The sequence below is a fragment of the Panthera tigris genome, chromosome D2 (genome assembly GCF_018350195.1).
Source record: "Panthera tigris isolate Pti1 chromosome D2, P.tigris_Pti1_mat1.1, whole genome shotgun sequence".
NCBI classification, from domain to species: Eukaryota; Metazoa; Chordata; class Mammalia; order Carnivora; family Felidae; genus Panthera; species Panthera tigris.
In genome coordinates this window covers 52,453,013-52,466,152 of record NC_056670.1, presented here as the reverse complement: position 1 = coordinate 52,466,152, position 13,140 = coordinate 52,453,013, and the positions used below count along the sequence as shown (strand labels likewise).

The 13,140-nt window shown below is 34.4% G+C and overlaps 1 protein-coding gene across 9 annotated transcripts in view; it reads right to left on the bottom strand.

Moving 5' to 3' along the window:
• The window catches only part of EXOC6 (exocyst complex component 6), a 299,891-nt gene that overhangs the window by 53,286 nt on the left and 233,465 nt on the right, over positions 1–13,140 (bottom strand). For 8 of the 9 annotated variants that reach the window (XM_042960757.1, XM_042960755.1, XM_007080097.3 and 5 more), the window contains one exon: positions 3,236–3,377. In XM_042960757.1, coding sequence (XP_042816691.1) covers positions 3,236–3,377 — 142 coding nt within the window. Of the gene's footprint in view, positions 1–3,235; positions 3,378–13,140 lie in introns of those variants that run through there. The other variant, XR_006209204.1, reaches the window with a different exon arrangement.

Below are 13,140 nucleotides of genomic sequence, written 5' to 3'. Positions count from 1 at the left end.
TATGATGCATTCTAGCCTTCCTCCTATCTAGCCAAATCCCTCTCCCCCTCTGCCTGCCCCAGTATGTAGAAAGCATACACACTGCATTCATACTGAAAACAAACCTTTTACCTTATTTTTTAAACTGTTTATTTATTTTGAGAGAGAGAGAGAGAGAGAGAGAGAGAGAGAGCGAGCATGAGCAGGGAGGGGCAGAGACAGAGAGGGAGAGACAGATTCCGAAGCAAGCTTGGCCCTGTCAGCACACAGCCTGATGCAGGCTCAGTTTAATGAACCATGAGATCATGACCTGAGTCAAAATCAAGAATGGAACACTGAACTGACTGAGCCACTCAGGTACCCCTAAACTGTGTATTTAAAAAAACTGCTTTCTGGAGTGCCTGGCTGGCTCAGTCAGTACAGCATGCGACTCTTGGTCTCCAGGTTGTGGGTTTGTGCCCTACGCTGGGTGTAGACATTACTTAAAAATAAAATCTTAAATTAAAAAAAAAGAAAAGAAAAACAAGAAAAAGAAAATACTGCTTTCTTCCAGGTTTAAAAAAACAAAACTACTACTTAAAATGAAATGAAAACTTAATTCTCTTAATATATTCATTAGAAAAAAAGCTGTTTCATTTTTAAGTGATTTGTGAATCAGTCACTAAAAGTCATGATGGGGGTAGAGAAAGTCTTTTACGCCAGAAAGAGAGTGGAATAAACATGGAAAATGTAATGTTGGTTTATATTTGTTCCATGAGTACTAAATGTATGATACTGTATTAAATAATGATTAAGTAATACATGATAAGTATTAAGGAGCAGTGCCAACCATAGGCATAATCTTAAAGAAAGCTGAATTATCTTGGGTGGTTTGTCTTTGAATTCTGGTCTCTCCCTTTCCATATCTATAGAGTCTGAACCTTGGCCCCCATCAGGCTGGGGGTTACCCTTCTTGTATTTGAACTCAGATTTCCTGAGTTATACCTCATACTTAGGATTCTTCTTGGTCTCTTCCAAGAGAACAGTGCTTTAAGAAAATATCAACAGAGGCGCCTGGGTGGCTCAGCTCAGGTGAATGTCCGACTTCGGCTCAGATCATGATTTCGAGGTTTGTGTTCGAGCCCTGCGCCGGGCTCTGTGCTGACAGCTCAGAGCCTGGAGCCTGTTTCGGATTCTGTATCTCCCTCTCTCTCTCTGCCTCTCCCCTGCTTGCGCTCTGTCTCTCTCTCAAAAATAAATAAACATTAAAAAAAATAAAAAAGAAGAAGAAAATATCAACATAAGAAGTTAACTGAAGGTAGAAACTATCCTATAGAAAGCAGAGAGGCACAGATTTGGGGGTTTATATACCTTTCGGTAAGTAGAGCCAGGCTAGCCTTTTATGAAGAGGGAAGAGAACACAAATGAAGGGTTGAACCACCCAATTATTCTGAATCCATTCAAGATCTAATAACACAAAATGCCTAAAGCAATATTTATGTAAGATATTTACATATGTAATGTCATATAAGATAACTTTTACAGAACTTTAAAAAAAAATCAGTTTCAAACTACTTGTAGAATGGAATAACAATTACTTTGAGCTTAGAAACTTGGGGGAAAAAGTGTTTTTTAATAAATATTTTTAAAATACAATATAAAAATATACATATTTTTTATTGTTTTAAATGTTTATATACTTACTTTTGAGAGAGAGAGGAGGGAGGGAGGGAGCAGGGGAGGGGCAGAGAGAGGGAGACAGAGAATCCTAACCTGGCTGTGTGCTGTCAGCATGGAGCCCAAAGTAGGTCTAGAACTCACAAACTGTGAGATCATGACCTGAGCCGAAATAGTCAGATGCTTAACCAACTGAGCCACCCAGGCATCCCTAAATACCATTTTTAAAATGATAGTTTTATTTTGAGAAAGATATATAATAAACGTTTTCTAACTAGAGAAAATAGAAAGGCTTTTTAGGAAAAGAAAATGAATGCTTCTCTTCCCTAAGGAAAAACTAATTTCCTTTTCCTTTGTGAATAAGCATCTCTCTTTTTTTTTTTTTGAAGGGAATAGGTACGTTTTAAAAAAACTTTGGACTTATTTTTTTGTGCTGATCTTGATCAAACAGCTTACATGATTATTCTTTTTAATATTAATTATGTTTTTCTTAGCAGAATGCCTTATACAGTGGGCAAATATTCAATAATTGTTGAAAAAAAGTCACTCTTGCTTCAGCTGCAAACTGCTGATCAACATCAGCAAATTATTGCAAAATTTGCCTCAGACAAATATTTTATAATCCTTCTTGTGCCCCACTGATTTCCAATTTATCAACAGTGGTGCCTGGCTGAATTGTCAACCAGAGACTTTCATTATTTAATCGGTGTACCATTCATTTGAAAGCAATGTTTGAAAATTGCTCTGTATACTTACATTCTTTATTTAAGGTTATAATTTAAGGTGATAGAACACACATCCAGAAGCATATATAAACAAGGCTAATAACCAAACAGCACATCTCAGTTTGAAGCAGACTGGCTAATGTCAACATTAGATAATAGAATCTGCTCACCTCTTGCCTACAGAAAACAGTGAAAAACAATGGCAAAGGTAAAAGCTTAAAAAATTGGGGGGGGGGGAATGAGAACCAAATATTCAGAATATAAAAGAAGCTTCATTTGGAATGTGGGGTCCTAAGATTATCTTTCCAGCAATTACCTAAAAAGCTATCTACCAGGGTGCCCGGGTGGCTCAGTCCGTTAAGCATCTGACTTTGGCTAAGGTCGTGATCTCATGGTTCCTGGGCTGGAGCTTGCTTGGGATTCTCTCTCTCTTCCCCTCTCTCTGCCCCTCCCCAATTAGTGCTTTCTCTCTTTCTCAAAATAAATAAACTTAAAACAAAAACAAAAACAAAAACTGCCTACCGATAAAGTAAGAATGACAAACTTAGAATGATTTCATTCATTTATGACCAATGTTAGGAGTGTCCTGGCAAGAATGACCAGAAAAAGGACTGGGGAGGAAAATGAATCATTTTTCAATTATCCCAGTCTGTACTGCCACTTCAGTGCTTTCTAGATAGAGCTCTAGAGGCCCTAAACTGAAGATGAGGTATTTTTCTCTTTCTGGAAAGAAGTCACTTCTAAGGCTGCTGAAAATCTCACTGATCCAGGCCTTTTCCCTCTTTTCTGAACTATCCTTCTATATACCATTTTTTTCATATAATTTAAATATAGATTCCTAGAAATGCATGAGATTTAACCAGTAAGGTACTTACATTCACACTGTATGACATCTAAGTTAAACTGCTGAACGGCTCCCATGCTTATCTGTTTTAACTCACTGTCCAATAGCATCTGCATTAAGGATGTTGACAGATGCTGGCAGGCTGACATGCAAGCAGTCTGGGCAACTTTCCCCTGTTTAAAACAAATACCAAAAACAAAACATAAATAAGCAAATAAGTAAACACAGAAATACACCATAAAGTATCAGAAAAGTTATATACCTGACATTCTTTTTGTTGTCTTTTAGGGGGTACAACAGTGATTATTGGCCTTTCTATTTCTGTATTCTGAGTGGCTATGCTTTTAGCACAGGAATTAAAATTAATCTTGTTTACTTATCCTCCTCAGGACACAAATACCATTGAAGTTCTAACTGCACTCAGGAAAATTAAAAGACAGGTAAAAAACACATGAATTATTATTTTAGACCTCTTGAAATGTCCTACCAACATGATTTCAAAATCATCTACAGACCTAAATTTAGTTTTTTTTTTCTAAATTTAGTTTTAAAATCATCTGATAATTTAGAAATATATGGTTAAGTAAACTACAAATATTTGTGGTTTTCTTTCACATTTGTATCATTATAAAATATTTTCTACCATAATAGCTCCTAAAAACTACAGAAATTTTCCCTGATAGCCTTAATTAAGGCTACATGTTTCATCTCTAGATTACAAAGCTGAATCACATTACATCACTTTTAGTATAAACTGCTTCTTTAGACAGATTTCAATTAAAAGCTTAAAATAAATTACAAATTACTATAAAGACTCTGTCCTGTATAGTTTTCCTGTCTAATACTGCTCCTAGTATTTCTGTCTTCAACCTACAACGATGTGATTTGGTGATGGACTAACTCCTGTGATAGGATTCAAAGATCCATGAATATGGTCAGAAATAATGACTTTTGGAAAATGTGCCATGTTTTGCCTCATCTGCATTAATAAATATTTACTCAGTGCTATTTGATAATTATTCTTTTCCTACTTTCACAAAGGCTAATCAAGTCATGAAAAAATCTCCTAAACATAAATGCTTCACTAAATTAGTACAGAAATGTTTTACACAGTTGATCTGTCAGGGAAGTAAGAAAGAACATAAATATATTTTTCAGATATTTATTAGAACATTTGTTCATTAAACTACACATTTAAAGTCAGGCTAGAAACAAGGCAATCTTTTTGAGTAAGTCTTTAGCATCTAGACACTATGCAGTGAAAAACTGTATCTAAAATGGAATCTCAATTTCTCAATCAAAAACGTAGAGATAAAAGCCAATGCAAACAATATATTTGACAGATACTGATGAACTGCCAAAAAGGAATGTAACAAACAATGCAAAACCCAGCATGCTTCAAGATCCCCCAAACCCAAGAGGAATTAGTCTGGGAGACATGCAGCTCCATTCCCCAAGCACCATAATATCAATATGAATGGGAGGGGGACAAAAACGTAGAAAGAGGAGAAATCAATGGCATGTAATTTAATTATAATGTAACAGGCTTGACAATACTTAACAGGAATGTAATTTTGACCCAATGGAACAACTACTGCATTTTAGTTTCATGTACTTCTCCATCCAATCAGCTCCATGTTCTACTTATGTTGCCTCTATAATATACTAACTGCAAAACAGATTAATAAATTGCCCCCTAAATTACTATTATATTCATTTCATAAGTAAACACACTGTACAAGGTAAGTGGTATAATTTTAAAGTGATACTTAAAATTCAACATGGGTTCTGAAGGTACAAAAGACTATATAACAATAGTACTGGAGCCAAAAATGATGGTAAGAGTACAGAAATAGAGGCAGCTATTCCATAAACTTAGTGGAAATAGGTAACACACACACACACACACATACACACACACACACACACACACACGTGCACGCTAATTTAACTTTTTGTTTAAACAACATACGTAATAATAAAACCCTAATACTAAATTTCTTCTGATTAAACATATTAAATACAGGCTTATTGTTCTCAAAGATACAAGATTAAAGTATTTGTAAAATATTTTATAAATCTTCAAATGAAGTAAGTTCTTTTTATAGCCCCAAATTAAAGTTAATATAAAAGGTTTGGATTCTGTAAGTATGTTAAAAGTTCTATAAGATTATACATTTTAAAAAAATGTTTAATTCCTAACCATAAAATGTGCACAAATATTCATAAATTTCCATCTATTACTTATATTTAGAGAGAAAATGTTTAATGTTCCAAATATTTACACACCCAAAAAATACCTATGGCAATTCATTTCTGATGTAGCCCTTGTACATTTGGCATAAACAAAACACCCCTTTCTGAACATTACTATTGTTTTTATTATTGACATTCTTATATTATCATTTTCTAAACAAAAATAATCTAAGTACTTTTGCAATGAATAATCTTTAAAAACTAGCCTGTTTCATTAGAGATGCTCTGTTTTTTAACAGACAAAACCAAAATAATAAATTTCAAGCACCTAGAAATTTCTGCTGCCCTCATCTGAAAAATTAATTGCAACTATTATTAACATTTTCTTTCTCTTTAACACAAAGTTCACCAAGTAAGTAAAAACACCTGCCAAACTTTTAAAGGTAACTACTTTTTTACCCTCCTCTAACATTTTGCTGAAAAACAACTTGCAAAGAGAGAAAACCCTTAGACAAACTTCTTATATTTCAAAGGAACTTGTAAAAGAGAATCTGCTGACATATTAGATCCTTTTTGCATTACCCAAAAGCTTTTCTTCTAAGAACAATTGTGGTAAGGAGACATTTGGCTCCTAGGAAATTCCCAAAGGGTCAACCATATGCATCCTTCCATGGCACCTTCACAGCGCTGCTTTCTAGATCCATGTCTCAAAAGCAGCTTTCATCATTTACTTGTGTGTCAGTCAATATGATTTATGGACTGCATTCAACAAAGTCAAAGCATATAGAATGAGAAATATGACTACAATCTGCTAATTTGTTTTGTATTGAGCCACTTAAGAGTCAAAGACCTGATGTCAGACTGAGACCAGCAACACAATTAACCAGTCGGTGACAGATTCATCCATCCTCCCTGCCAGGCTGTGCCAATCAAAGACAGCATGAGGCGACATTTGGTGAAATCAGTAAGAAAACTCATTCTCTAGGCAACCTATGTGAGACCTTGATTGACACTTTTTGAATTTAGTTTGTGGAACACAGCCACTCTTTACCCAATAGTCCCTCACTGCAAGCTGTGAAATAAGGCTTTTAATGCCAATCACAGGAACAATAAACCACAAACCACCAACCCTCAGTTTAAAAGGAATCAAGAAAACACATCTGTATGTATGTCAAGCCAAATTTCTAAAATAATTTACTATTATAGATTAGGCTAAAGATACTCCATTTCCTTTGAAACACCGCAAAATGACATGGTAACAAAAATACAACACATTTTATTAGATTATGGCTCAAAACTGTTTTGGTTTCAAAGTAATGTTTTGATAGATCTACTCTGATATAATAATAGGAGAAATGTAGAATACTTAAAAACTAATTTGACACATTTAAATTTTCATTTGAAGTTTTCATTTGTGTCTCACCATTCTCTTATTTCAAAGATCTAATAAAAAAAGAAAGGTTTGATTTCAACAGTAATTATTTGAAAGCATTTTTCAATGCTGCTTTCATTCTCTCTCAACTACATGTAACATAAAAATGTGCTCTTGAAATCACAACCATTCTTTCTGTATTGGTCTCCCTTCCTTAAAGATCCCAGGAGAATCCATTTTACTCTATTTATATTCCCACAAAAGGTCAACTTTGCACAATAAACTACTTTTTATTTAAGTAAAAAGAAATATATAGACTCAAAAATATTGTGCATTGCATTTATTGTTCTTTAAATTGATAACAGGTTTTGTTTTAAAAGGTTACATAACTCTTGTCAGAAAAAAATGGAAAACTGAAGTAAAATCATGGTCAATTTGAATATTAACTCTAACACTGGCAACAGAACTTATTAACTAATTCTGATTCTGTACGGCTTTTTACAATTATTTAAGTTATTAATTTTTTAAGTTGTTTAAATTAAAGCAGTAAAATATTGCCATATTATTCTAAATCACTGCCTCTCCATTTGCTGCATAAATTTCAGTTGAGACTGTGAAATAGTCTTTTCAAAGGAAAGGCAAAAGAGAAAGGGAAGTATTGATGAATTGGTCAGTCTCCCAAAGAGCCACAATGCATAGCCTTTTTAAAAACTAACAGACTAAAAGAGTGAAGTCTTTCATCAAATGTGAAGTAAACACTAAAATTAGAAATAAATTCCTAATTGAAATATGAGAAAATATGTCTAGTTGAAAAGTAGATATTTTAACTTAAGAAATTTATTATTCTTCCATTTTATATACGAACCACTAATCTAAAGTTTTACTATATAAAACTACATCTTGCTCATATGTAAAGAATGTATTAAATAAATCATGAAAAAACATACCTAAAACATTAGAATACATGAAAATTTCCCCAAGATGACTTCACAAATGCACAAAGATCCTTCTAGCTCCTAAAATAGGCTTCTGTCTGAACACTGTAATACTGACATATAGAACACTGAAATGTCTCAGATTCCCAATAATACAGAACGGGTGAGTTAGAAAGGGTTAAATATCAAGATGAATTCCTTCAGTGAGTTTTAATAACTTTATAACACTATCTTGAAGACAGATTTTTGAGATTATGCCAAAAACATTCATAGGTCTATCAAAATATACTCAACTCTAAACACCTCCAACATTCTCCAAAATACCTCTTTGACACCTCTATAGTCTTCTCATACCCTTTCTATCTCCCCCTAAAGTAGCTCTAGCCCCAAAAGAGTTGGTTCTCACATCAGCTAACCATAATCCCATAGTGAAGTAGGAATTCCCATTCTCCCTTTTCTGGCTTTTCTCCTCCTAACAATTCCCAATCATAAGGATATGAGACTGTAACACAAATGCTTGCTCTTAGGAACACACACACACACACACATACACACACAGAGATTAAATAGAACACAATCATTTTAAAGTTGGGGGAAAAAACTCCCCAAACTGGGAAAACTTTAAGATAGCTGTAATACATGGCTATTTCTCTTTCATTCAAAACTTCCTATAGGGCTCATCAAACTTTGGTGGCCTTTTATTATTTTATTTTATGTTTTTAACATTTTTTCATTTTTGAGAGACAGAGACAGAGCATGAGTGGGGAGGGGTAGAGAGAGAGAGTGACACACACACACACACACACACACACACACACACACACACACAGAAACCAACGCAGGCTCCAGGCTCTGAGCTGTCATCACAGAGCCCGACGCAGGGCTAAAACTCGTGGACCGTGAGATCATGACCTGAATTGGACGCTTAACCGACTGAGCCACCCAGGCGCCCCTAATTTAAAAAAAAAATCTTCTGAGCATGGCCTTAGATGATATGCAATAACATGACTTTTAGCTTTCTGTAAATATCATCGTTGATGTCACGACATCTTCCAACTCATTCTACCTTTAATAGGTAGAAAGAGAATGCAAAGACAAACAGAGCAGTAACGGTCCAGAAAAGGTCAAGGTTTTGAAGAAATGCCTCTGCTTCCAAGCAATTGATAATATCAGAAATCAAGATAAAATGGTGAAAGCTGCATGCACTTTTGCCCAGACTAGCAAGAAGAGGAAACCAGTTTATGCTGTGTGGGAGCTGACAGGGATTATTTCTAACTCTTAAGCCTACTTGATAACAACAAATTGGGTAGTTAAGCATATGTTTAAGTAGGGAAACAATAAAATATTAAGGCTCTATAACTTTTCTCACTTGGCAACTGTAAGGAAAGGGAAGTTAAAGATGCGCTGTAATTTTCCCTGTGAAGACAGGGTACTATGACTAAGCCACAGAATTTAAGAGTGAAACAATGAAGCATCCCAGGAACTGTTTTAATAACAGCTCTGTGATAGCAGAGCCATATCTTCATTTCTTTACATAAGCACCCAGCTCAGAGTATAAGGGCTATTTAATCATTAAAATGTACTAGTCTGTAATCCCAGTACAATTTAAAATTTGCAAAGAAGTTGCCAGAATCACTAACACGTTAGACAATATAAGTCGTTTCCACATGGCCATTAGTAAAATGGAAAATGTCAGTCAAGCCAACTGACTCTCTCTTATTAACATATGTAGGTAGGTGGCTGACCATCATAAATGCAGCCACATACACACAAGGATAACTGAGAGCAGACTTTTGTCATCCAAAGATTTAAATTTAGGTTTTGACCTTTTAAGAATCTGAAATTCCAGTGCAAGTAGGGCTTAATTTGATGAGGCACACATTTGAATAATATGCTCTGTGAAACTGGGTATGGGTGGGGGTGGGGAGGGTGATAATCACTGGGAGACTGAATGCACTCAATGTAAAGTCCCAACCTTCGAACTCTGTGGCTTTGCTGTCTTCTGTTAGTTGACATGGAAACATAACTCTTGTTAAGGTCTACACTTTTCAGGTACATTTTATAGCACTTTCTGAAAGAAATTACATGGCATAGCAGTATTCTCAAATTTTAATATTCTCAAAGTTTTGGGGTATACTCATTCAGAACATCAAGGGCTTTCTGAATAGGTAATTTCACTGGGCTAAGTCTTAGACTGTGGGAATGGGGTTGGGGTAGATACTGTCAGATTCACTTCTAGTTGAGGAAGTACCTGGAAATGGATTTTTTAAAAGAGTAAGGGAAATGTATCAAGTGGAGGGAGGTTATATATTTAAAACAAGACAAAATCTATACAAAGTGGGAGGGACTGATCAAGGTAAGTGATCACGTTAAGTTTTTTCTTGATTGTCATTTGCAAGACAATCTTGCAAATGACATTCAATGATACTCTGAGAGTATCTACAGTATGCCTTGCCAACTGCTCCCTTCTTGTTTCCAAAGAATTGACAGAGGCTTTTAATCTCAATGCTACCATCTAACACACTGATTTTCATAAGTAGAAAGATTTAAAACAACATGACAGCTTTCCTACAATACCTAAGGTCTCCCGAATGAAAGAAAAGGAAGTGATTAAAATGTTGCTGGCCCTCTGAATTCCTTCCCCGTATGTAATATTTGTCTGCACATGCTCTTTTGGTGGGATTTTCCAAAGGCCAACCTCCTTACTTTTTGTGTTACAGTAATTTACATACTCTTTCTATAAGTATGTATCAGCATCTTGGCCTGCTGAATTTTGTTACCTCTGACCTGCAAACATACTGTAAATATAAATGCACCAAAGCTGTTCCACCTTTCCCATCAGCTCTATCCTCATCCTTTTCCATTCTTGTTAGGCTCCATACAGGGAAGTAAAAAGAAAAGCAGGTTCTTTGGCACCACTAGATAGGGGCTCGCACAGGAAACCTCTGACTTCATCTTTCCCTATCGTCTCCTATCTTTCTCTTCAAGGGATCTGACCTCCTTTTTGCTGTCTTTATCTGCTCACGATAAAAACATAATTCTAACTCATACATTCTCTTATTTGCATATTTTATTCCTTTTTCTTCTTCCCTGATTTCAACTTTTATCCATTTAACTTTGGAGAACAAATGATCTTTTGTATTTTTCTTTCTATTGTGGAATACAAGTTAAAGGGGAAGATACCATTTGCATTCCTAGAACTTTACCATTGCTATCTGCAACAACTTAATTAACTTTCTAAATGTGAATTCTCTGTTGTCATCTGGTAGTAAAACGTTCAGATATTGCATTTTCATTTGTTTTTAGTACTAAATCTTCCTGTTCAGAATGGCACTTTGCTCATAAAGCCAGCACCAATGATCTAGTCTATTTCATTGATAGTTATTAAAGAATAAAGTTATATGATATTTGTAAGTGTGCATATGTATGATGCACATGCCTATACATACATTTAGTCTATGGGCTGAGAATAATCCATTCCAATTATATCCATTTATATCTCATTGATCTGTTACTTATTGGTTAGTTCATGAGTTCTTTCCTAATCCACTAGCTTTCTACTAAATCTCTCATACTGTTTCCTTCTAAACTAAAAGCCCTCTGTTACTATTACTTCTTCCAATTATGCCCTGAATCAAACTGCTATTTTCCAAACTTTTAACAGCAGAAATTATTTAAGTGTGCTATGTTATATACACACATAAGACTTACAACTTAATGCAATTAAATCTCTCACCAAGATTAGCCAGCATCAACTTAGTAAATACTTAAAAGGATTAAAGTTACAAAATTCAAGTACATTAATTTTCAACTAAAAAGCAAGATTCTCTTTTTCCCCAATTAACTTTTTTAGTGAAAATCATTTAACTATTTTATTACATTAACAAAAAGCCTAAGAAAAAATATAGTGGTGCCTAGCTGGTTCTGTCAGTGGAGCATATGACTCTTGATCTCGGGGTCATGAGTTTAAGCCCTACCTTGGGTGTAAAGATTACTTAAAAATATATGTATTAAAATAAAAAAGCTTAAAAAATATAAATTCCATTTCTAAGAGTGGGTTTTAATGGTTTTCAACTTTTTTATTTACATTCTTTCTCAAGGTGCTTTAATTCTCTCCAATGAACTGATGACTGTCAATGGTTTGTTCTAGTTGATTTTGTGTACCTGGAATTAACTTATTACATAAAGTATGGAAATGGGTATCAAAAATGCCATTAGAATACCTCCTTTATCATCAGAGAAAGAATTATCTCATATAAGTAACTTTTTTAAAACACTGGACATTCAAGTGTCACACCTTTTAAAATTTCTCATGCAAATTTATACAAAATTGACCCCAAAATCTATTGCTGACTTCTTAAATAGATGATAACAATTTGAGCATTTTGGATTTTTTTTTTTTTTTTGGATAACAGGGTTAGTATCACTTCTGAACATCACTTCTGTATTTTGAACATGTATATGACTTACCTGCAGGAAATCTGTTAGCAAGCTTAGTAAGTACTTAACAATTACTATAGCAAATGAAGAAAAAGTTGAAGTGAAAGCTTGAAGGTCTGTCCCTTCAATGGGACGAAGTACTTGTCCTTAGTGCTGCGAATTCACAACAGGTTATTTTGGTGCTATCATGTCTTTTACTTTGTTTCAATCACTGCTCAACTTATAGGTGTGAAGAGAGTTGTAGTTTGAATTAATATGTTATTCCTTCATGGAGATGTGCAAGGAAAGAGTAAACATACAAATGTTTCTAACCACTACTGAAACCACCTTTATCAAGTAACTTTTGTATAAACATTTTCAAAATTTTTGCCTATGAATAAGGGTACAAACTTTCTCTTCAAAACTAGAAAGTATTCTATATTTGACAAATAAATTCGATTCAAAAATTCTGATTTTGCAGTATGCTTTTTATATTCCTTATGTGTACAAGAAAATTGCTTTTATAACAGACCATTTCTTTACTATTTCTCTCATATTAATTTAAAAAATACTTATTAAGGACTTCCTCTGTGTAAAATATTGTTTAGGTGCTACAGAAGATATAATGAGTGGATAACAGTTCCTGACACAAAGGGATTAAATTCTAATAGCAGAAAGAAGGCGAGACTTCAAACAGCTATAGTAGAGGACAAAATATAAACAGTACTGTAAAAGTGGGACAAAGTATCTACATAAGGTTAAGTGGAATTAGCAAATGTTTCATGAAAGAGGTAGCATTAAAGATGCTTTTGGAAGAGATCCAGGAGTTTTACAATTACAAATGAAGCCAATGTAGAAAGTAAAAGACAGATCCAGGACACTGGATTTTCCACTTTGAATGCCCATATTGAGTAATGGTCAGAAATGTATCTGGAAAGAGGCTGAGATAATTCCTTTTTGTTAGCCTGTGAAATTTTGACTTTAGGTAAGCAAGAGACTTTGAAGCTTTTCAAC